Source organism: Phyllobates terribilis, unplaced genomic scaffold (assembly GCF_046119375.1).
Source record: "Phyllobates terribilis strain yellow unplaced genomic scaffold, ASM4611937v1 Scaffold_4__5_contigs__length_816908805, whole genome shotgun sequence".
Lineage (NCBI taxonomy): Eukaryota > Metazoa > Chordata > Amphibia > Anura > Dendrobatidae > Phyllobates > Phyllobates terribilis.
In genome coordinates, this window is record NW_027362764.1 from 11,163,995 (window position 1) to 11,185,650 (window position 21,656).

Sequence of the window (21,656 nt, forward strand, 5' to 3'; positions counted from 1 at the left end):
TTTATTCGTATCTTGAATATGTAATAAAAATGCTCAAAAGTTGTGTGGTGGACCCCAAAATGGCAGCAGTGAAAACTGAAGCCCACACCTCTGCCCAAGGAGCAAGAAAAATGCCGCGACACAAACAGATGGGTTTCATCTTCTCGTACAAAAGTAGGAAACAGTTGAAAAAAAATAGAAAGTTGACTCAACCATAATAGTCCATCATGCTGTCATGCTCAGGTCAGGAGAGGTGTTGGGCCAGTCCATTCAGTGCCATGGGATCATCGCACTAGTCATACGGCAGTGTGTCCCTGCCCTAAGAAATCTATCCGTGGTTTTCGTACCTTTGACAGTCTATGGGGTTGTTCACATGTCTCTGTAGTTTTGAGAACCGCGTTCTCTGCACAAAATCATCCAAGAAAAAGTGATGAAACTCCGACCAAACTCTGATGATAAAACCCGATGTTACCAATTTGTCACGAACAACCCTCTGCTGCATCCAATCGTCAGGACAATTACACAATTGACTGAGGAGTGATGGAAGAGGCCGCGGCTGCTTCCGCTACTAGGCCGATTATTGAGGAACTCACAGTGAGTGAATGGTATATACACCTCCGATTCCAACACATGGAATATACAGTGGGGAAAATGAGTATTTGATCCACTGTCGATTTTGCAAGTTTTCCCACCTGCAAAAAAATGAAGAGGTTGGTAATTTTTATCGTAGGGCACTTCACCTGTGAGACAGAATCTAAAAATAAAAGCGAGAAAATCACATTGTATGATTTGTACATAATTAAATTGCATTTTATTGCATGAAATAAGTATTCGATACAATAGAAAAACTGAACTTAATATTGGTGCAGAAACCTTTCTTACAATTACAGAGGTCGGACGTTTCCTGTAGTTTTTGACCAGGTTTGCACACACTGCAGCGGGGATTTTGGCCCCCTCCTCCATACAGATCTTCACCAGGTTTGCACACACTGCAGCAGGGATTTTGGCCCCCTCCTCCATACAGATCTCCAGGTTTCGGGACTGCCGCTGGGCAACATTGAGTTTCAGCTACCACCAAAGATTTTCTATTGGGTTCAGGTCTGGACACTGGCTAGGCCGCTCCAGGACCCTAAAATGCTTCTTACAGAGCCACTCCTTAGTTACCCTGGCTGTGTGTTTCTGGTCATTGTCATTCTGGAAGACCCAGCCACAACCCATCTTCAGTGTTCTTACTGGGGGAAGGAGGTTGTTGACCCCATCCATCCTCCCTTCAATACAGTGCAGTCTTCCTGTCCCCTTTGCAGAAAAGCACCCCCAAAGTATGAAGTTTCCCCAACCATGCTTCACTGTTGGGATGGTGTTCTATTTTAGTCTCCTATGACCTCCCATGCCTCCTCTGGATCATCCAGATGGTCATTGGCGAACTTCAAACGGGCCTGGACATGTGCTGGTGTGAGCATGGGGACCTTGCGTGCCCTGCAGGATTTTAATCCATGACAGCATAGCGTGTTACTAACGGTAATGTTTGAGACTATGGTCCCAGCTCTCTTCAGGTCATTGACCAGGTACTTCCGTGTAGTTTTGGGCTGATTCCTGACCTTTCTCAGAATCTTTCTTGCCCCCACGAGGCGAGATCTTGCATGGAGCTCCAGACCGAGGAAGATTGACGGTTATCTTCCATTCTCTAATAATTGTGCCAACAGTTGTTGCCGTCTCACCAAGCTGTCTACAATTTTGTCCCTGGTGTCCTTAGACATTTCTTTGGTCTTGGCCATGGTGGAGAGGTTGGAGTGTGATTGTGTGTACAGGTGTCTTTTTAACAGGCAACAAGTTCAAACAGGTGCAATTAATACAGGTAATGAGTGCGGAGTAGGAGGGCTTCTTAAAGAAAAACGAACAGGTCTGTGAGAGCCTGAATTCTTGCTGGTTGGTCGATGATCAAATACTTATTCGCCCACTGTATATGTATACCCCCGGTATGGTCTCTGCCAGCTCCACAATAACCCAAGAAAAACTACTAGCCGCCACCACCAATTTATAGGGGAGCGGTTTACAGAGCAAGAGGAATTGAACTATGACATTTTATATATTTATCCAGAAAGATAGGCAGTGTTTATACAAAGATGATACAAAATGGACAAGGCAATACAGTATATACAGTCACATAAGATTAAAAGAAATGTACTAAACCTGATGTCACAGAAATGGTGCAGATAGTAGTGGAGGGAAGCGCTCCTTTTAGGGAATTGGTACAGAACCACAGCGACCGGTGTCTTCCAGGACTGGCAATGACAATAATTAAAAAATTAGATTTTATTAGATAAAAGTCACGCCCACATACCTATCCGGGGTGACCTTAGATAGGGGATGGTCAATGGGATGCGGCTAGGTCCCAAAAAATTATGGGATCCCAGATTTTTAGTATATCCCCTCACCTGGAGGTCCCAGGCGGGAGATCTCAATGCCATATTTCCAATCATGATTTTAGCTTTCTATATCTAGGAAACATGGCATATATATCAATATCCATCTGTCCGATATTAAATTGGACTGGATGCACAGGCTGCCCAGTGATGTAAGTAAATGCGTTATGTTTGTCACCTCATCACAATATGTCTCCCAGAACTAAAGGACCTACGCTGTTCACAAAAACCCCAATATTCATAACTGGACTTCGGTACCCTATGATGTTCTTGGCCAAATGTGGCTTTTTAAGAGAGGGAACTTATTTCCCTAGACAACAAAAGTTAGACATCCCAACCTCTTGTATACATTGAGCACAGACTTCTTGCCTGCTCTTCAGCAGATAATCAATTTTAATTACCTGTTCACAGCAGGAAGTCATAGCTGAATAGGTGGAATGAAGTGCAAGCTCTTCTTCCCTTCCCAGGTTATAATTAGGCCATGCGTCAACCCCCCCAATATGAGAGGGACACGTCCCTTTTTAAGAGATATACACTGCTCAAAAAAATAAAGGGAATACTTAAACAACACAATGTAACTCCAAGTCAATAACACTTCTGTGAAATCCACCTGTCCAGTTATGAAGCGACACTGATTGTGAATCAATGTCTCCTGCTGTTGTGCAAATGGAATAGACAACTGGTAGAAATGATCGGCAATTAGCCAGATACTCCCCTATAAAAGAGCAGTTCTGCAGGTGGTGACCACAGACCATTTCTCTGTTCTCATCCTTTTTGGCTATTGTTTTGGTCACTTTTTCATTTTGCCATTGCTCTCACCCCTAGAGGTACAGTAGCATGAGGTGGTGTCTACAGTACAACCCACAGAAGTTGCTCAGGTAGTGCAGCTCATCCAGGATGGCACATCAGTGCGAGCTGTGGCAAGAAGAGTAGCTGTGTCTGTCAGCGTAGTGTCCAGAGGCTGGAGGCGCTACCAGGAGACAGGCCAGTACACCAGGAGATGTGGAGGGGGCCGTAGGAGGGCAACAACCCAGCAGCAGAACCGCTACCTCCGCCTTTGTGCAAGGAGGAACAGGAGGAGCACTGCCAGAGCCCTGCAAAATGACCTCCAGCAGGCCATAAATGTGCATGTGTCTGCACAAACGGTTAGAAACCGACTCCATGAGGGTGGTATGAGGGCCCGACGTCCACAGATGGGGGTTGTGCTCACAGCCCAACACCGTGCAGGACGCTTTGCATTTGCCACAGAACACCAGGATTGGCAAAGTCACCACTGGCGCCCTGTGCTCTTCACAGATGAAAGCAGGTTCACACTTAGCACATGTGACAAGAGTCTGGAGACGCCGTGGAGAGCGATCTGCTGCCTGCAACATCCTTCAGCATGACCGGTTTGGCAGTGGGTCAGTAATGGTGTGGGGTGGCATTTCTTTGGAGGGCCGCACAACCCTCCATGTGCTCCCCAGAGGTAGCCTGACTGCCATTAGGTACCGAGATGAGATCCTCAGACCCCTTGTGAGACCATATGCTGGTGCGGTTGGCCCTGGGTTCTTCCTAATGCAGGACAATGCCAGACCTCATGTGGCTGGAGTGTGTCAGCAGTTCCTGCAAGATGAAGGTATTGAAGCTATGGACTGGCCCGCCCGTTCCCCAGACCTGAATCCGATTGAGCACATCCGGGACATCATGTCTCGCTCCATCCACCAACGTCACGTTGCACCACAGACTGTCCAGGAGTTGGCGGATGCTTTAGTCCTGGTCTGGGAGGAGATCCCACAGGAGACCATCCGCAACCTCACTGCCTCCCCTTACTGCCAGGGTTCCTCAGGGCTCAGTCCTAGGTCCCCTCCTTCTTACTGTTAGGGTTCAGTCCTAGGTCCTCTCCCATTACTGTCAGGATTCCTCAGGGTTCAGTACTAGACCCCCTCCTCTTAATGTTGGGATTCCTAAATCCTAGGTCTCCTCCCCTTACTGACAGGGTTCCTCAAGGATCAGTCTTCTGCCCCCTCTTACTGTCAGGGTTCCTCAGGGCTCATTCCTAGGCCCCCTCCACTTTCTGTTGGGGTTCCTCAGGTTTCAGTCCTCGGCCCCCTCATCTTACTGTCGGAATTCCTCAGGGTTCAGTCCTATGCCCCCTCCCCTTACTGTTGGGATTCCTCAGTCCTAGGTCTCCTCTTCTTACTGTTGGGGTTCCTCAATGATCAGTCCTCTGCCCCTGTCACGGGTGTGTCAGATGTGACAATCGCCCTGCAGTTGGTTGCAGGAGATCTCTTTGTTTGGCATTACAGACACCTTCTTAGATATGTCTCACTCTAGGACTCAGTGGTTACCTTCCTCTTGCTAATTAACACCCTGGCCTGGGTGTATAAATACCTTCACTTTGCAATAGGGAGGCGCCGGTGATATTCACATGACCCCTTGCTAAGAGGATCTGTGTGCAATCTCTCTGAAGTCGACTCGAGCTAAGCTACTTCCCGCTCCACTTACTGTCGGGTTCCTTAGTGCTCAGTCCTAGGCCCCGCTCCTCTTACTGTTGGGATTCCTAAATCCTAGGTCCCTTCCCCATACTGACGGGATTCCTCAAGGATCAGTTTTCTGCCCCCTCTTACTGTCGGGGTTCCTCAGGTTTTAGTTCTCGGCCCCCTCATCTTACTGTCGGAATTCCTCAGGGTTCAGTCCTAGGTCCTCTCCTCTTACTGTTGGGATTCCTCAGTCCTAGGTCTCCTCCTCTTAGTATAAAAACTTTCCCACCGCGACAAGGTGAACTCGTTCGGGAAAGTCCTACACTGTCTAATATTAAAAACCTTACCATGTGTCAAAGTTGACCTCTGTGTGAATAAGGGCAGACAAAGGACTGGGTTCCAAAACTGTGGACACCAGCCAAGGAAAGCTTTTTAAATGTATTATCCAGCTCTGGGAAGGGAGGCCACACCTTAGTTTGCACAGGATGCAAAAAATACAAAGAAAAAACACAAAATTTGAGCTTGGTTTAAGTTGGTATACATGCAGCACATAAGTGCATGTTTCACAACGGCCATGAATCCGAAAAACCTACAAGAAGCAAAATGAACATAAACCCTGCTTATAAATAAAAGTGTAGGACTTTCCCGAGCGGGTTCACCGCAGTGTCACGGTGGGAAAGCTTTTATACTATTTTTGATCAAAAACTGTGTTACTAAGAACGCTCTTTTATTTAAATGCACTTGCTTTTTATTTATTTACAGCAGGGTTTATGTTAATTTAGCTTCGTGTAATTTTAATGCTTGTTAATATGTTGATTGACCATTGTGTGGGTCCGTGTGACTTGTTGACCTGCAGAGCAAAGGAGGAGAAACTAGTAAGATTGATTTAATACTTGTCAGGGATTCTGCGCATCTGCAAGCGAGCAGTGAGCGTATGGCGTACACACCTCCGAATTCCAACACGTCAAATACGTGTACATACCCCTGTATGATCACTGCCAGCTTCACGATAACCCAATTAAGATTATTCGCTGCCACCACCAATCAGTTTAAAAGATATAAAATCAACTACCTGCCTGATTGGACGCCTGCGTTCTGATAGCGTATATGGCTTCGGGGGAGGAGCGATTACAGAACAGAAGAAACAGAACTATTAAATTTTATATTTAATCCAAAAGGGAGGCAGTGTTTATGAAAAAATATACAAAGATTTTACGAAGGGGGACAAGACAATTCAGCATATACAGTTACACAAAATAAAAAGGGATTAATAGAAGAACTTACTAGACCGATCTTAGAAACGATTCAGTTTAGTTGGAGGGAAGCACACCAATGGACCATTATCGAACTTGACCCCTGCTTACACAAATATGTATCTCCCGGCATGAGTATAGATCCATATTCAACTGGATCTTTTATGTCAAAGGGGAACCCTGCCCACACACTCCCCTGTGATGACCTCACGTGGGCTGGTCTCCGCCTTTCATAGTTTTATTAAAACTCTAACTTCTGCGATAACTTCTCGCTGGTTGATCGCAGAAGTTAGCAAGTGATACCATATTTTTTTATTGCTAATTTACCTTTCTTTAGAGACCACACATGACCTGGCTGACGTCCATTATTCTTGTACTTTTGCGTTATAGCTCACCAGGAGGGCTCACAGATACAGAAAAATATGCGTATTGTTCCTTAGCTAACACTGCCGCTGAAATATGTGTCCCATCGCAGTTGGAGTTATAGAACTCCCGATATTCCATATTTTATTTCGGTGCCTAAGAGTCTGCAGATTCGACACATGTGCAAATGAGAATGACCCGGCTATTGTGAGGAGTGTGGTAGATTCCCTTTGATGCTTTAATGAGGAGTTTCCTACCGCTCTCAGGTGGCATACTCCTTACCACTTAATCAGATACCCTACTCCTTCAGTCTCCAGCCCATATGTTCAAAGGCGTCTATTTCGTATGGTAATTGGCCTGGATAAATGAGTTTGCCACCTCTTGTGTGTACTGTCATTTGCATAGAAGCAACTGGTTAGAGTAAGCTCTTCTCACTGTGACAAATAATATAGGGGAGGGGGGAAGAGGGGTTTGGAGGGAGTGAGCGATCTTCAGCATTTTCTATGACGTCTCCCCCTTTCTGAGGTAGTGTAGGGGCTGATTTTCAGATCGCCCCTTAAGCCTACCTGTCATCCCACCCTTCCTGGATTCCATAATACGCTCTCTTTCAGGGGTTCAGAGATGGGCTTCTCTGGGGAATAACCACCCTTTTCTGCTATTCCGACAAGCTGTGGACCCAACTCGCCCACCACCCTGACCGACTGGGGATCCAGCTTTCCGATCACCCTGACCGCTTCAAGGTACATTTTTCCCACCCCTCTGACAGGCTATGGGTACCTTCCTCCCATAATCCTGACAGACAGTGGGCACACATTTCCCTCACCCTGCCCGGTTGTGGGACCTACCTTCCCATCCCTCATTGTTACCTGGGGAGCCGGGCTAACTATGAGGCAGCTACGACCGGCCATGTCACAGTCCGTCGTGACACTGGTCGGCGGCACGGGACCACTTTCCTTATGCTCCCCGTGTTTCTCCCCATCCTTTCCCGTTACCTCTGGAGCTGTGCTAGTCATGGGGCAGCTACCACCGACCATGTCACCATCTCGCGTGACACTGGTCACCTGCACGGGACGATCTGCTTCCTGGTGTCCGTGCCTGCTCCCATTGCCCATAGCACTGATACTGGCTCCTTTTAGGGGATCCTCAGCAGCATCACCCCGCGGCGTGATGTGGCTGAGTTCCCCTTTACCACAACACACATTTTTATTATGTATCACATTGACATTATTGACAATTGCATCACATGACATATCAGATCTGGGAGGGTTGTCAGGAATGTATCGGGCAACCAACCGTCCCAGATCAGTTCCCAATAGCACATTAGTGGAGAGATTCTCCGACACCCCCACTTCCCTTAACCCCCTCCCCATACCCCAGTCCAGGAAAACTCGGGCCATCAGTATGGGACAGCAAACACCCCCAAACCCGGTGACAGTCAGGGTCTTCCCAGGAATGAGTTCTTCTGGTAACACAAACTCAGGGTGGATGAGGGTGCGTTCTGCGCCAGTGTCCTTAAGGCCAACTGTAAGGGTGTTGCCCACAGTAACCGGTTGTAAGTTCTCACGGGCTCGGCCAACCTCCCCACCCACAAAAAGATGGCTACAGTAGGCCCTGTGGTCTCAGGTGTGGGGTTCATTTTCAGCCTCTCCGGACAGACAAGGCTGATGTGACCCGTTTGGTCACAAGTCAAATGCAGGCCGGGTGCTGTAAGATGGAGCAGGACCTCCTGAGGGTCGGCTGGCTGGAATATCAGGGGTGGTTGTCTGCTTACCCCTTTTCCAGCCGGTGACGGCGGACTTCCGCACCTCCGGTATGTGGTTGGCCTCATAGGCATCTGCAATCTGGGCTGCTTTGGCGGCTTCCTTCAGCTCCTGGTCCAGTACAAACAGTCGCACTTCTAAGGGGCAAAGATGAAGAAACTGGTCCTTCACCATCAGATCCTTCAGGTCCTCGAAGGTGGTGACTGACAGTCCTTGGACCCACTGCTCAAAGTTGGTCCTGAGCCCATCCACCACATCACTGTAGCTGTGAACTCCCGATATTCCATATTTTATTTTGGTGCCTACGAGTCTGCAGATTCGACACGTGCAAATGAGAATGACCCGGCTATTGCGAGGAGTATGGTAGATTCCCTTTGAAGCTTTAATGAGGAGTTTCCTACCGCTCTCAGGTGGCATACTTCTTACCACTTAATCAGATACATTACTCCTTCAGTCTCCAGCCCCCATGTTCAAAGGCGTCTATTTCGTATGGCAATTGGCCTGGATATTTAAGTTTGCCACCTCTTGTGTGCACTGCCATTTGCATAGAAGCAATTGGTTAGAGTGTGAGCTCTACTCACTGTGACAAACAATATAAGGGAGGGAAGAGAGCGATCTTCAGCCTTTTCTATGACAATACTCAAACAATGTGAGTTAATCTGATCACACCTTCCCCTTGACCTGTGGATGATGGCTTGACGGACAGCTGTGAACTATATGAGGTGGCTATACCTGTGTATCAAGAGTGACTTGACAAAACCACAGCCAGGGCACCATCGCTCCCATAGTGACACAGATTTGGATTCTACAGGATGCCAGCTTCATGAACCACAACCCTGGCTGGAATAATACAGATTTGCTCCAAAATCCATGGATACATTTGGAGAAGCCAGATTGGGATCATCCGGTCACCTGGCCTCCAGGGAGATGTTCAGAGAAGCCAGGTTGGGAGCATCCAGTCACCTGGCCCCATGGAGACGTTTGGAGAAGCCAGGTTGGGACCCTCCGGTCACCTGGCCCCATGGATACATTTAGAGAAGCCTGAATTTGGACTCACCGGTCACATGGCCCAATGGAGACGTTCGGAGAAGCCAGGTTGGGACCATCCGGTCACATGGCTCCATGGAAACGTTTGGGGAAACCAGGTTGAGACCCTCCGGTAACCTTACCCCCATGGATACGTTTGGAGAAGTCAGGCTGTGACCCTCCCGTCACGTGGCTCCATGGAGACGTTCGGAGTCGCTAGGTTGGGACCAATCGGTCACCTGGCCACATGCCTCAATGGACTGTAAGCTTCCTAAGCTTGTCGTTGCCTCCTCTCTGTAGGTGCCTGCCAAAAGCAGAGTGTTATAGATATGATTGCTAATCTATAAGAAGTCTCACAACTTACCAAGAGCTTCCAATCTTAACAAGTTACCTTTACACAACCACTTTTGCAGCTGACCCTCCTTTGGAAACAGGTAATTACGGAAAATCCTAATGGCTAGCAGATGTGAGGCCAATCTTAGCTTAAATGCACAAGAATGTGGAGAAGGGCAGATTTACGACCGGTAGAGATAAGAGTCCCAGCTAAAAAAGAAAACATAAACCCTTTGTCTACTTTATAGAAATTATGAAGTGAGGTTTTATGAACTGCGTTGATATAATAGATAGGAAAGTCATGTTTTCGGAAACCTGATGAAATGACGAACACAAAGCATGGTTGGTGATGGTCGGAGTCCACCAAATGGATATCAGCTAGATAGATGACAATGTCTATGCCATGTCTGCTATCCATGTATAGATAAGAAAGATGAAGGGAATATCTCCTGCTGGGGACCTTCAGGGGCAAATATATTGTAAAAGATGGGAATCTCATAATTTTCTAAGACTAAGGCCACGGCCCCACTATCAGTATTCGGTCAGTATTTGTTCTCAGGAGTGGGCGATAAATGCAGAATTGGTGACTTGTTTCTATTAGACCTTTTCTCTGATTGTTCCTCACCTGGTTTTGGCTTCCACTTGAGTGAAGATACTGACCGAATACTGATAGTGGGAAAGCCTAATACACATCCTATAGTCCTCTGAAGTCCCTACCTGTTATCAGTCCCCAGCAGGAAGGTGTGTGGGTGTTACTTGAGCGATTAAGAAGCCAATGCCAATTATGATCCTCGTTCAATGCCAGGAAGAGACATTGCTGTGCAAGGACTGATCCACGTTCACTGAAGGTCTTCCCTCCATAAATCTGAGCCATTTCCGTAACCCAGGTTTAGTAAGTTTCTTTGTTAATCCTTTTTATTTTATGTAACTGTATAGGCTGTATGGTTTAGTCCCCATTTTGTATCATCTTTTTATAAACACTGCCTATCTTCCTGGATTAAATATATAAAATTGAATAGCTCTGTTCATCTTACTCTGTAAACTGCACCCCTGAAGCCATACGTTAACATAGTAATGCCAAATGGGAGGAGCAACACATCTACAATGAGAACAATATTTACAGCCCCACAATCACATGGTACGGTCGATCTATCGACGACCTTCTCCTGGTATAGGGAGGCAAACAGGAGGAAGCGTTGAAATTTGTAGAAAATCTCAACAACAATGATTTCAATTTGAGATTTACACGTTGTTTTGATTCTAGAGAAATAAATTTTTTTGATTTTAAATTAAACGGTGACAAATCTCTCAATACAGTAAAAATAACCCTATAGAAAAGAGACGGCTAGTAATAGTATTCTGCAGGCCAATTCTTGCCAACCGCCGCGTATCAAGCGCAATATTCCATATGGGGAATTAATTAGGACGAAACAAAACTGTACGGATAATACTGCGTTTGATATGGAGGCCAGTGAAGTTTGTGACAGACTGGCAAAGAGAGGTTATCCTGACGGGAATCTTAAAAAAAAGCCTACAAAATAGTATCTAGCCTAGAACGTAAGGATCTTCTTAAAAATAAGGGGCGAAAAATAAGGGAATTACCATCATTTTTAATATTTGCCAAATGCCAGAATAATGAGAGAATGTTTTAAGGCATTTTTATTACTTACTGCAAAGTCAAAAGTTTCCATACACTAAGATTACTGTGCCTTTAAACAATTCTGGACGGCCCATATGATGATGTCATGTGTTTGGAGGATTCTGGTATGTTTTTTGGCAACATCTGAGTTAATTAATTAGAGACACACCTGTGGATGTGTTTTAATGCACACCTGAAACACACTGCTTATTTGTGTAGCATCATGGGAAAGTCTAAAGAAATCAGCCAAGATATCAGGAAGAGAATTGTGGTCTTCTACAAGTCTGGCTCATCCTTGGGTACAATTTGAAGATCGCTGAAGGTGCCTCATTCATCTGTACAAACAATTATACGCAAGTACAAACAAGATGGGAATGTCCAGCCATCATACCGCTCAGGAAGGAGATGGGTTCTATGTCCTAGTGATGACTGTGCTTTGGTCCGACATGTGCACATCAACCCAAGGACAAAAGCAAAAGACCTTGTGAAGATGATGGCAACATCTAAAGACATCAGTCACAAAGTTAAAGCTTGGGCAGATATGGGTCTTCCAAATGGACAATGACCCGAAGCATACTGCCAAAATGGTAACAAAGTGGCTTAAGGATAACAAAGTCAATGTTCTGGAGCGGCCATCATACAGCCCTGATCTCAATCTTATTGAAAATTTATGGGCAAAGCTGAAAAGGCTGCGAGCGCCGAGCAAGACGACCTCCAAACCTGGATCAGGTACACCAGAGCAAGACGACCTCCAAACCTGGATCAGGTACAGCAGAGCAAGACGACCTACAGACCTGGATCAGGTACACCAGAGCAAGACGACCTCCAAACCTGGATCAGGTACAGCAGAGCAAGACGACCTACAGACCTGGATCAGGTACACCAGAGCAAGATGACCTACAGACCTGGATCAGGTACACCAGAGCAAGACGACCTACAGACCTGGATCAGGTACACCAGAGCAAGACGACCTCCAAACCTGGATCAGGTACAGCAGAGCAAGACGACCTACAGACCTGGATCAGGTACACCAGAGCAAGATGACCTACAGACCTGGATCAGGTACACCAGAGCAAGACGACCTACAGACCTGGATCAGGTACACCAGAGCAAGGCGACCTACAGACCTGGATCAGGTACAGCAGAGCAAGACGACCTACAGACCTGGATCAGGTACACCAGAGCAAGACGACCTACACACCTGGATCAGGTACACCAGAGCAAGGCGACCTCCAAACCTGGATCAGGTACACCAGAGCAAGGCGACCTCCAAACCTGGATCAGGTACACCAGAGCAAGGCAACCTCCAAACCTGGATCAGGTACACCAGAGCAAGACGACCTCCAAACCTGGATCAGGTACACCAGAGCAAGGCGACCTACAGACCTGGATCAGGTACACCAGAGCAAGGCAACCTCCAAACCTGGATCAGGTACACCAGAGCAAGGCAACCTCCAAACCTGGATCAGTTACACCAGTTCTGTCAGGAGGAATCGGCCCAAATTCCAACCAACTATTGTGAGAAGCTGTGGAAGGAGATCCCAGACGTCTGACCCAAGTCATTCAGTGTAAGGGCAATGGCACCAAATACTAATGAGATGCATGGAAACTTCTGACTTTCAATTAAGTAATAAAAATTCCTTAAAACCTTCTCTCTCTCATTATTCTGGCATTTGGCAAATATTAAACATTATGGTAAAATCCTAATTGTCCTAAAACGGGAAAGGTTTATTCTGATCTCATGTCAGATATTGAGAAAAACATACATTAGATACATAGCTCATACCTAACAGAACGGACATTCAGTGTCTCCCACTCACACACCACCTCTTCATCTCGCCCCCTATCTGTCAGTGTCCCGCAAGGTTCAGTTCTAGGACCCCTGCTCTTCTCCATCTACACCTTCGGCCTGGGACAGCTCATAGAGTCTCATGGGTTTCATTATCACCTCTATGCCGATGACACACAGATCTACCTCTCTGGACCCAATATCACCTCCTTACTAACCAGAATCCTACAATGTCTGTCCGGTATCTCATCCTTCTTCTCTGCTAGATTTCTAAAACTTAATATGGATAAAACAGAATTCATCATCTTTCCGCCATCTCATTCACCTCCCCCCCACCTGACCTATCTATCAACGTCAATGGCTGCCCACTCTCCCCAGTCCCTCAAGCTCGCTGCCTCGGGGTAACCCTGGACTCTGAACTCTCCTTCACACCTCATATCCAAGCCCTTTCCACTTCCTGCCGACTCCAACTCAAAAATATCTCCCGGATCCGCACATTCCTCAACCATGAATCCGCAAAAAGACCAGTGCATGCCCTCATCATCTCCCACCTCGACTACTGCAACCTCCTGCTCTGTGGCCTCCCTTCTAACACTCTCACACCCCTCCAATCTATCCTAAACTCTGCTGCCCGACTAATCCACCTGTCTCCCCGCTATTCCCCGGCCTCTCCTCTCTGTCAATCCCTGCACTGGCTCCCCATTGCTCAGAGACTCCAGTTCAAGACCCTAACCATGGCATACAAAGCCATCCACAACCTGTCTCCTCCATACATCTGTGACCTAGTCTTCCGATACATACCTACACGCAACCTCCGATCCTCACAAGATCTCCTTCTCTACTCCCCTCTCATCTCCTCCTCCCACAATCGTATACAAGATTTCTCCCGTGCTTCCCCTCTACTCTGGAACTCTCTACCCCAACACATCAGACTGTCATCGACCGTGGAAACCTTCAAAAGGAACCTGAAGACCTACCTGTTTCGACAAGCCTACTACCTGCAGTAACCACCGCCGCATGACCAGCTCTACCCTCACCTAATGTATCCTCACCCATCCCTTGTAGACTGTGAGTCCTCGTGGGCAGGGTCCTCACTCCACCATACCGCTGCACGATCAGCTCTACCCTCACCTACTGTATCCTCACCCATCCCCTGTAGACTGTGAGCCCTCGTGGGCAGGGTCCTCGCTCCACCATACCGCTGCACGACCAGCTCTACCCTCACCTTCTGTATCCTCACCCATCCCTTGTAGATTGTGAGCCCTCGCGGGCAGGGTCCTCGCTCCACCATACCGCTGCACGACCAGCTCTACCCTCACCTACTGTATCCTCACCCATCCCTTGTAGACTGTGAGCCCTCGTGGGCAGGGTCCTCGCTCCACCATACCGCTGCACGACCAGCTCTACCCTCACCTACTGTATCCTCACCCATCCCTTTTAGACTGTGAGCCCTCGCGGGCAGGGTCCTCGCTCCACCATACCGCTGCACGACCAGCTCTACCCTCACCCATCCCCTGTAGACTGTGAGCCCTCGCGGGCAGGGTCCTCGCCCCACCATACCGCTGCACGACCAGCTCTACCCTCACCTACTGTATCCTCACCCATCCCTTGTAGACTGTGAGCCCTCGCGGGCAGGGTCCTCGCCCCACCATACCGCTGCACGACCAGCTCTACCCTCACCTACTGTATCCTCACCCATCCCTTGCAGATTGTGAGCCCTCACGGGCAGGGTCCTCGCTTCACCATACCGCTGCACGACCAGCTCTACCACCTACTGTATCCTCACCCATCCCTTGTAGATTGTGAGCCCTCGCGGGCAGGGTCCTCGCTCCACCATACCGCTGCACGACCAGCTCTACCCTCACCTACTGTATCCTCACCCATCCCCTGTAGACTGTGAGCCCTCGCGGGCAGGGTCCTCGCTTCACCATACCACTGCACGACCAGCTCTACCCTCACCTACTGTATCCTCACCCATCCCTTGTAAACTGTGAGCCCTCGCGGGCAGGGTCCTCGCTCCACCATACCGCTGCACGATCAGCTCTACCCTCACCTACTGTATCCTCACCCATCCCTTGTAGACTGTGAGCCCTCACGGGCAGGGTCCTCGCTCCTCCTGGACCAGACAGTGACTCGTTTTCACATGTAAAGTGCCACGGAATAAATGGCGCTATAATAATAAATAATATAGCGTCCATCAATCATCATTGGTAAATTGCGTACTGTCCTGGCGATTGGAGGCAGCGGAGGGCTGCTTCTTGACAGCGCAGGTATAGCCCCGGCTACAGGGCTGGGCTGACAGGGAGTGGAGACAACGTCATGAACCTTCTTAAAGGGAAAGTTCCACAACCATAAGGTCCTGCTGTTCTCCATTAATTCCTCAGTCTCCGCCAGCTCTCCTGTAATGGACCCCAGAGGCAGAGCTCCATGGAGCGCGGTCAGCAGCGTCCCATCCAAGCAGCGGACACCAGGGTCTTATGACAGGACAGACACTGCTCCTCCGGTGACCGAGATCCAATCCTCTGAACCCCTCAGAGGAGAACGGAAGGAACCACAGCAGCAGAGGACATGCGAGCGATGCGGCCCCTTCCCCACGGCATAGAGAGACGAGACAACCTACAAAATAAACCATTTAATAAAAGCAAAGAGAAAAACTGCGCAGACAGCGCCGCCTACAGGTCAAAGAGCTCGTCCAGAAATATCAGTATGTCCAGCATATCCCACTGCGGCTGCTCCTCCGCCTCCTCCTCCAGCAGCTCCTCTGCAAGACAAAGACAAGACCGTCACCCCGGAGGCAGCACCCGCCCGAAAAGCGCCACTCACCAGCGAGAGAGCAGGCAGACCCCTGCATGAAACCGAGCGGCCACCCCCCGATGCAGAGCAGGAAGACCCCTCCATGATGCCGAGCGGCCGCCCCCCGATACGGAGCAGGCAGACCCCTCCATGACGCCGAGCGGCCTCCCCCCGATACAGAGCAGGCAGACCCCTCCATGACACCGAGCGGCCGCCCACCAATACAGAGCAGGCAGACCCCTCCATGACGTCGAGCGGCCACCCCCGATACAGAGCAGGCAGACCCCTCCATGACGCCGAGCGGCCGCCCCCGATACAGAGCAGGCAGACCCCTCCATGACGCCGAGCGGCCGCCCCCGGATACGGAGCAGGCAGACCCCTCCATGACGCCGAGCGGCCGCCCCCGGATACGGAGCAGGCAGACCACTCCATGACGCCGAGCGGCCGTCCCCCGATACAGAGCAGGCAGACCCCTCCATGACGCCGAGCGGCCGCCCCCCGATACAAAGCAGGCAGACCCCTCCATGACGCCGAGCGGCCGCCCCCCGATACAAAGCAGGCAGACCCCTCCATGACGCCGAGCGGCCGCCCCCCGATACGGAGCAGGCAGACCCCTCCATGACGCCGAGCGGCCGCCCCTCGATACAGAGCAGGCAGACCCCTCCATGACGCCGAGCGGCCGCCCCCCGATACAAAGCAGGCAGACCCCTCCATGACGCCGAGCGGCCGCCCCCCGATACAGAGCAGTCAGACCCCTCCATGACGCCGAGCGGCCGCCCCCCGATACAGAGCAGGCAGACCCCTCCATGATGCCGAGCGGCCTTCCCCCGATACAGAGCAGGCAGACCCCTCCATGACGCCGAGCGGCCGCGGCCTTCCCCCGATACGGAGCAGGCAGACCCCTCCATGACGGCGAGCGGCTGCCCCCTGATACGGAGCAGGCAGACCCCTCCATGACGCCGAGCGGCCTCCCCCCGATAGAGCAGGCAGACCCCCCCATGTCGCCAAGACACACAGACCCCCTGCAACGCCGGGCAGATGAGCTCGTGGGGCGGGGCAGTAGACGAGCCCGGGGTGATGAGGGGAGGGGGGGCGGGTGTACTCGGGGTGATGAGGGGGGAGGGTGTATTTGGGGTGATGAGGGGGGGAGGGTGTGCATGGGGTTATGGGAGGGTGTACTCGGGGTGATGGGGGGGAGGGGAGCGTGTACTTGGGGTGATGAGGGGGGGAGGGTGTACGCGGGGTGATGGGAGGGTGCACTTGGGGTGATGGGGGAGGGGAGGGTGCACTCGGGGTGATGAGGGGGGGGTGTACTCGGGGTGATAGGGGGGGTAAGGTGTACGCGGGGAGGGGAGGGTGCACTCGGGGTTATGGGGGGGGGTGTACGCGGGGTGATGAGGGGGTGTACTCCGGTGTGCACCTGGGCAGTCGATCTGCAGCTCCATGTCCAGCTCCTCCTCCGCTCGTTCGCTTCTTTCTGTAGATGATGAATGTTATTCACCAAGAAAACATAATAATATGCAGAAATCAAAGACTCCACCCACTATTTACTGACCCCTCCCATAATCCAAACCTTAAAACTCCTCCCACCATATAGAAAGACTAAATCAATGATGTCATGTGGCTCCTCCCATCACCTGTGGGGGCGGGGTTTTCTGAGCATTGCTCCTGTGCCCTGATACAGGGGTCTTCTCCCCTCTCAAGCCTGGACATGATCTCCGGCTGATCTGAAAGAAACAGAAAACGTCACATGGGGCGAGAGGGAGGAAGGTAGCGGGGCGAGCAGGGGAGCGAGGGGGTGAGCAAGGAGGGGAGCAAGGAGGGGAGCGGGAGGCCAGCAGGGGAGCGGGAAGGGGGTGAGCAAGGGGCCAGTAGCGACCAGCAGGGGCCAGCGGGCGGCGAGCAAGGGGGGGCGAGCGAGGGAGCGGGAAGAGCAGGAGAGCGGGAAGGGGGCAAGAGGCGGTAGGGCGAGCAGGTGAGTGGGTGGACGGCGGGGCGAGGCTCGTGGGGCCACGGTTTGGAGGGGCCCCACGTGTGGCACTTACCCACAAACACCAGGGTCTGGTAATTCTCCTTCATGACGTCCTTGTACAGCTCCTTCTGCCATTCCTCCAGACTGCGCCACTCGTCCTCAGTGAAGAAAACCGCCACGTCATCAAACCGGACCGAGATCTGCAGAGAGCGGAGCGCAGCACTGAGTGCACTGCACACTCACCAGGTACAGAGCACAGTCCCCCTCCCCCGTATAGGTGGCACAGCTCTCCCTCCCCTCCCCCCCGGATAGGTGGCACAGCTCTCCCTCCCCTCCCCCCCGGATAGGTGGCACAGCTCTCCCTCTCTCCCCCCAGTATAGATGGCACAGCTCTCCCTCCCCTCAGTATAGGTGGCACAGCTCTCACTCCCCTCCCCCCCAGTATAGGTGGCACAGCTCTGCTCTCCCTCCCCTCCATATAGGTGACACAGCTCTCCCTACACTCTCCCCCCCCCTATAGGTGGCACAGCTCTCCCTCCCCTCCCCCTATAGCTGGCACAGCTCTCCCTCCCCCCTATAGGTGGCACAGCTCCCCCCCTATAGATGGCACAGCTCTCCCTGCCCTCCCCCATATAGGTGGCACAGCTCTCCCTCCCCTCCCCCCAGTATAGGTGGCACAGCTCTCCCTCCCGCTCCCCGTATAGGTGGCACAGCTCTCCCTCCCCTCCCCCCTATAGGTGGCACAGCTCTCCCTCCCCTCCCCCCAGTATAGGTGGCACAGCTCTCCCTCCCCCCCAGTATAGGTGGCACAGCTCTCCCTCCCCTCCCCCCTATAGGTGGCACAGCTCTCCCTCCCCTCCCCGTATAGGTGGCACAGCTCTCCCTCCCCTCCCCCCAGTATAGGTGGCACAGCTCTGCTCTCCCTCCCCCCAGTATAGGTGGCACAGCTCTCCCTCCCCTCCCCCCAGTATAGGTGGCACAGCTCTCCCTCCCCTCCCCCCAGTATAGGTGGCACAGCTCTCCCTCCCCTCCCCCCTATAGGTGGCACAGCTCTCCCTCCCCTCCCCCCTATAGGTGGCACAGCTCTCCCTCCCCTCCCCCCAGTATAGGTGGCACAGCTCTGCTCTCCCTCCCTCCAGTATAGGTGGCACAGCTCTCCCTTCCCTCCCCGTATAGGTGGCACAGCTCTCCCTCCCCTCCCCCCAGTATAGGTGGCACAGCTCTGCTCTCCCTCCCCCCAGTATAGGTGGCACAGCTCTCCCTCCCCTCCCCGTATAGGTGGCACAGCTCTCCCTCCCCTCCCCCCAGTATAGGTGGCACAGCTCTGCTCTCCCTCCCCCCAGTATAGGTGGCACAGCTCTCCCTCCCCTCCCCCCAGTATAGGTGGCACAGCTCTCCCTCCCCTCCCCCCAGTATAGGTGGCACAGCTCTGCTCTCCCTCCCCCCAGTATAGGTGGCACAGCTCTCCCTCCCCTCCCCCCTATAGGTGGCACAGCTCTCCCTCCCCTCCCCGTATAGGTGGCACAGCTCTCCCTCCCCTCCCCCCAGTATAGGTGGCACAGCTCCCCGGAATGCTCGCAGTGCACTGGGCGCCGCTCTCACCATCGCTGTCCCTCCGGGCTCCGGGATCGTCTCCCATAATATCGTTGACTGATGCTGCACTGGAGCGGTCCAGCGGCGGCGTGACGTCACCGCCATATGACCGGAAGAGGCGGGGCCTAACCTGGAAGTCAGCCGGTGCCATGTTAGCTGTGGGCACAGTGCGTGTGGTGACGTCAGAAGCGCCGTCCGTCAGTGGCATGATGGGAGTTGCGGAGGCCGTGATGGTCGGAGGCCGTGCTCTCGTCTCCTCCTCAGGGGCCTGCTCTGGAGCAGAGGTCACTCGGCCGCCGGAGGGAGCGGAGCCGCTTACTGCTGGGCCGGGAGGCTGAGAGATAACGCTGATAGAACATGTGACATCGTAGCATTAACCCCCTCCTCCCCGGGCTCTGACACTCTGCCAGTGACCATCACACAGGTGACATATGGTGGAGTGAGGAATCCTGATTACAATGCCGGGGCCAGCGAGGTGAGAGAGGCCTCTGCAGGTCCGCCAGGAAAGAAGCCCATGTCTGACGGCCCCGGGGAGACGGCTATGGTCCCGGGGAGACGGCTATGGTCCCGGGGAGACGGCTATGGTCCCGGGGAGACGGCTATGGTCCCGGGGAGACGGCTATGGTCCTGTGGAGACGGCCATGGTCCCGTGGAGACGGCCATGGACCCGTGGAGACGGCCATGGACCCGTGGAGACGGCCATGGACCCGTGGAGACGGCCATGGACCCGTGGAGACGGCCATGGACCCGTGGAGACGGCCATGGTCCCGGGGAGACGGCTATGGTCCCGGGGAGACGGCTATGGTCCCGTGGAGACGGCCATGGTCCCGTGGAGACGGCCATGGTCCCGGGGAGACGGCCATGGACCCGTGGAGACGGCCATGGACCCGTGGAGACGGCCATGGACCCGTGGAGACGGCCATGGACCCGTGGAGACGGCCATGGACCCGTGGAGACGGCTATGGACCCGTGGAGACGGCTATAGTCCCGTGGAAATGGCTATAGTCCCCGAGAGGCGGCCATGGTCCCGTGGAGACGGCTATAGTCCCGTGGAAATGGCTATAGTCCCCGAGAGGCGGCCATGGTCCCGTGGAAATGGCTATAGTCCCCGAGAGGCGGCCACGGTCATGGGGAGACGGCTATAGTCCTGAGGAGACTGCTATGGTCCCGTGGAGACGGCCATGGTCCCGTGGAGACGGCCATGGTCCCGTGGAGACGGCTATGGACCCGTGGAGACGGCCATGGTCCCGTGGAGACGGCTATGGACCCGTGGAGACGGCTATAGTCCCGTGGAGACGGCTATGGACCCGTGGAGGCGGCTATAGTCCCGTGGAGGCGGCTATAGTCCCGTGGAGACGGCTATGGTCCCGGAGAGGCAGCCATGGTCCCGGGGAGACGGATATAGTCCTGTGGAGACGGCTATACTCCCGGAGAGGCGGCCATGGTCATGGGGAGACGGCTATAGTCCCGTGGAGACGGCTATAGTCCCGTGGAGACGGCTATAGTCCCGTGGAGACGGTCACGGTCATGGGGAGGCGGCTATGGTCCCGTGGAGATGGCTATGGTCCCGTGGAGACGGCTATGGTCCCTTGGAGACGGCTATGGTCCCTTGGAGACGGCTATGGTCCCGTGGAGACGGCTATGGTCCCGTGGAGACGGCTATGGTCCCGTGGAGACGGCTATGGTCCCGTGGAGACGGCTATGGTCCCGGGGAGACGGCTATAGTCCCGTGGAGATGGCTATAGTCCCGGAGAGGCGGCCACGGTCCCGTGGAGACGGCTATGGTCCCGTGGAGACGGCTATGGTCCCGTGGAGACGGCTATGGTCCCGGGAAGACTGCTATGGTCCCGTGCAGATGGCTATAGTCCCGGAGAGGCGGCCACTGTCCCGTGGAGACGGCTATGGTCCCAGGGAGACGGCTATAGTCCCGGAGAGGCGGCCACGGTCCTGGGGAGACGGCCATCATCCTTTACCGTTTCGGCTTCAGAGCTAAAAGGGGAAGTAGATGCATATTTTTTCCTAACTGTAACCCCTGCCTATAAGCCACAAATCAATAAAGTGCAAATCGCTGACAGCAGCCAGGTCATGTTTGGTCTGTGGGTAACAGTAAAATCCTGATAAAAATTATGACTGTGATCTCGAACTTCTGCGATCATCCGGAGAGGAGTTATCGCATAAGTTGGGAAGTTCATAAAATCCTGAAGGGTGGAGAACAGTCCACAACTCGGCCCATGTGAGGTCATCAAGGAGGGGTGTGGGTGGGACTCGGGCTGA

General features: G+C 52.5%; 1 protein-coding gene across 2 annotated transcripts; it reads right to left on the reverse strand.

Moving 5' to 3' along the window:
• Nucleotides 1-288: 288 nt before the first annotated feature.
• Nucleotides 289-19,530, reverse strand: LOC141264812 (zinc finger protein 181-like). Of its 2 annotated transcripts, XM_073677152.1 has the most exons (7): nucleotides 19,392-19,530; nucleotides 17,863-17,989; nucleotides 17,455-17,544; nucleotides 17,238-17,294; nucleotides 15,701-15,785; nucleotides 2,170-2,261; nucleotides 289-671 (listed from the first exon to the last, which is right to left on the reverse strand). In XM_073677152.1, the coding sequence occupies exons 1-7, from the start codon at nucleotides 19,485-19,487 to the stop codon at nucleotides 448-450; spliced, it is 771 nt and encodes a 256-aa protein (XP_073533253.1). In that variant the 5' UTR covers nucleotides 19,488-19,530; the 3' UTR covers nucleotides 289-447. The 2 variants fall into 2 exon arrangements, with proteins under 2 accessions (XP_073533253.1, XP_073533254.1); XM_073677153.1 differs by lacking the exon at nucleotides 2,170-2,261 and having other exon boundaries at nucleotides 470-671.
• Nucleotides 19,531-21,656: the final 2,126 nt, after the last annotated feature.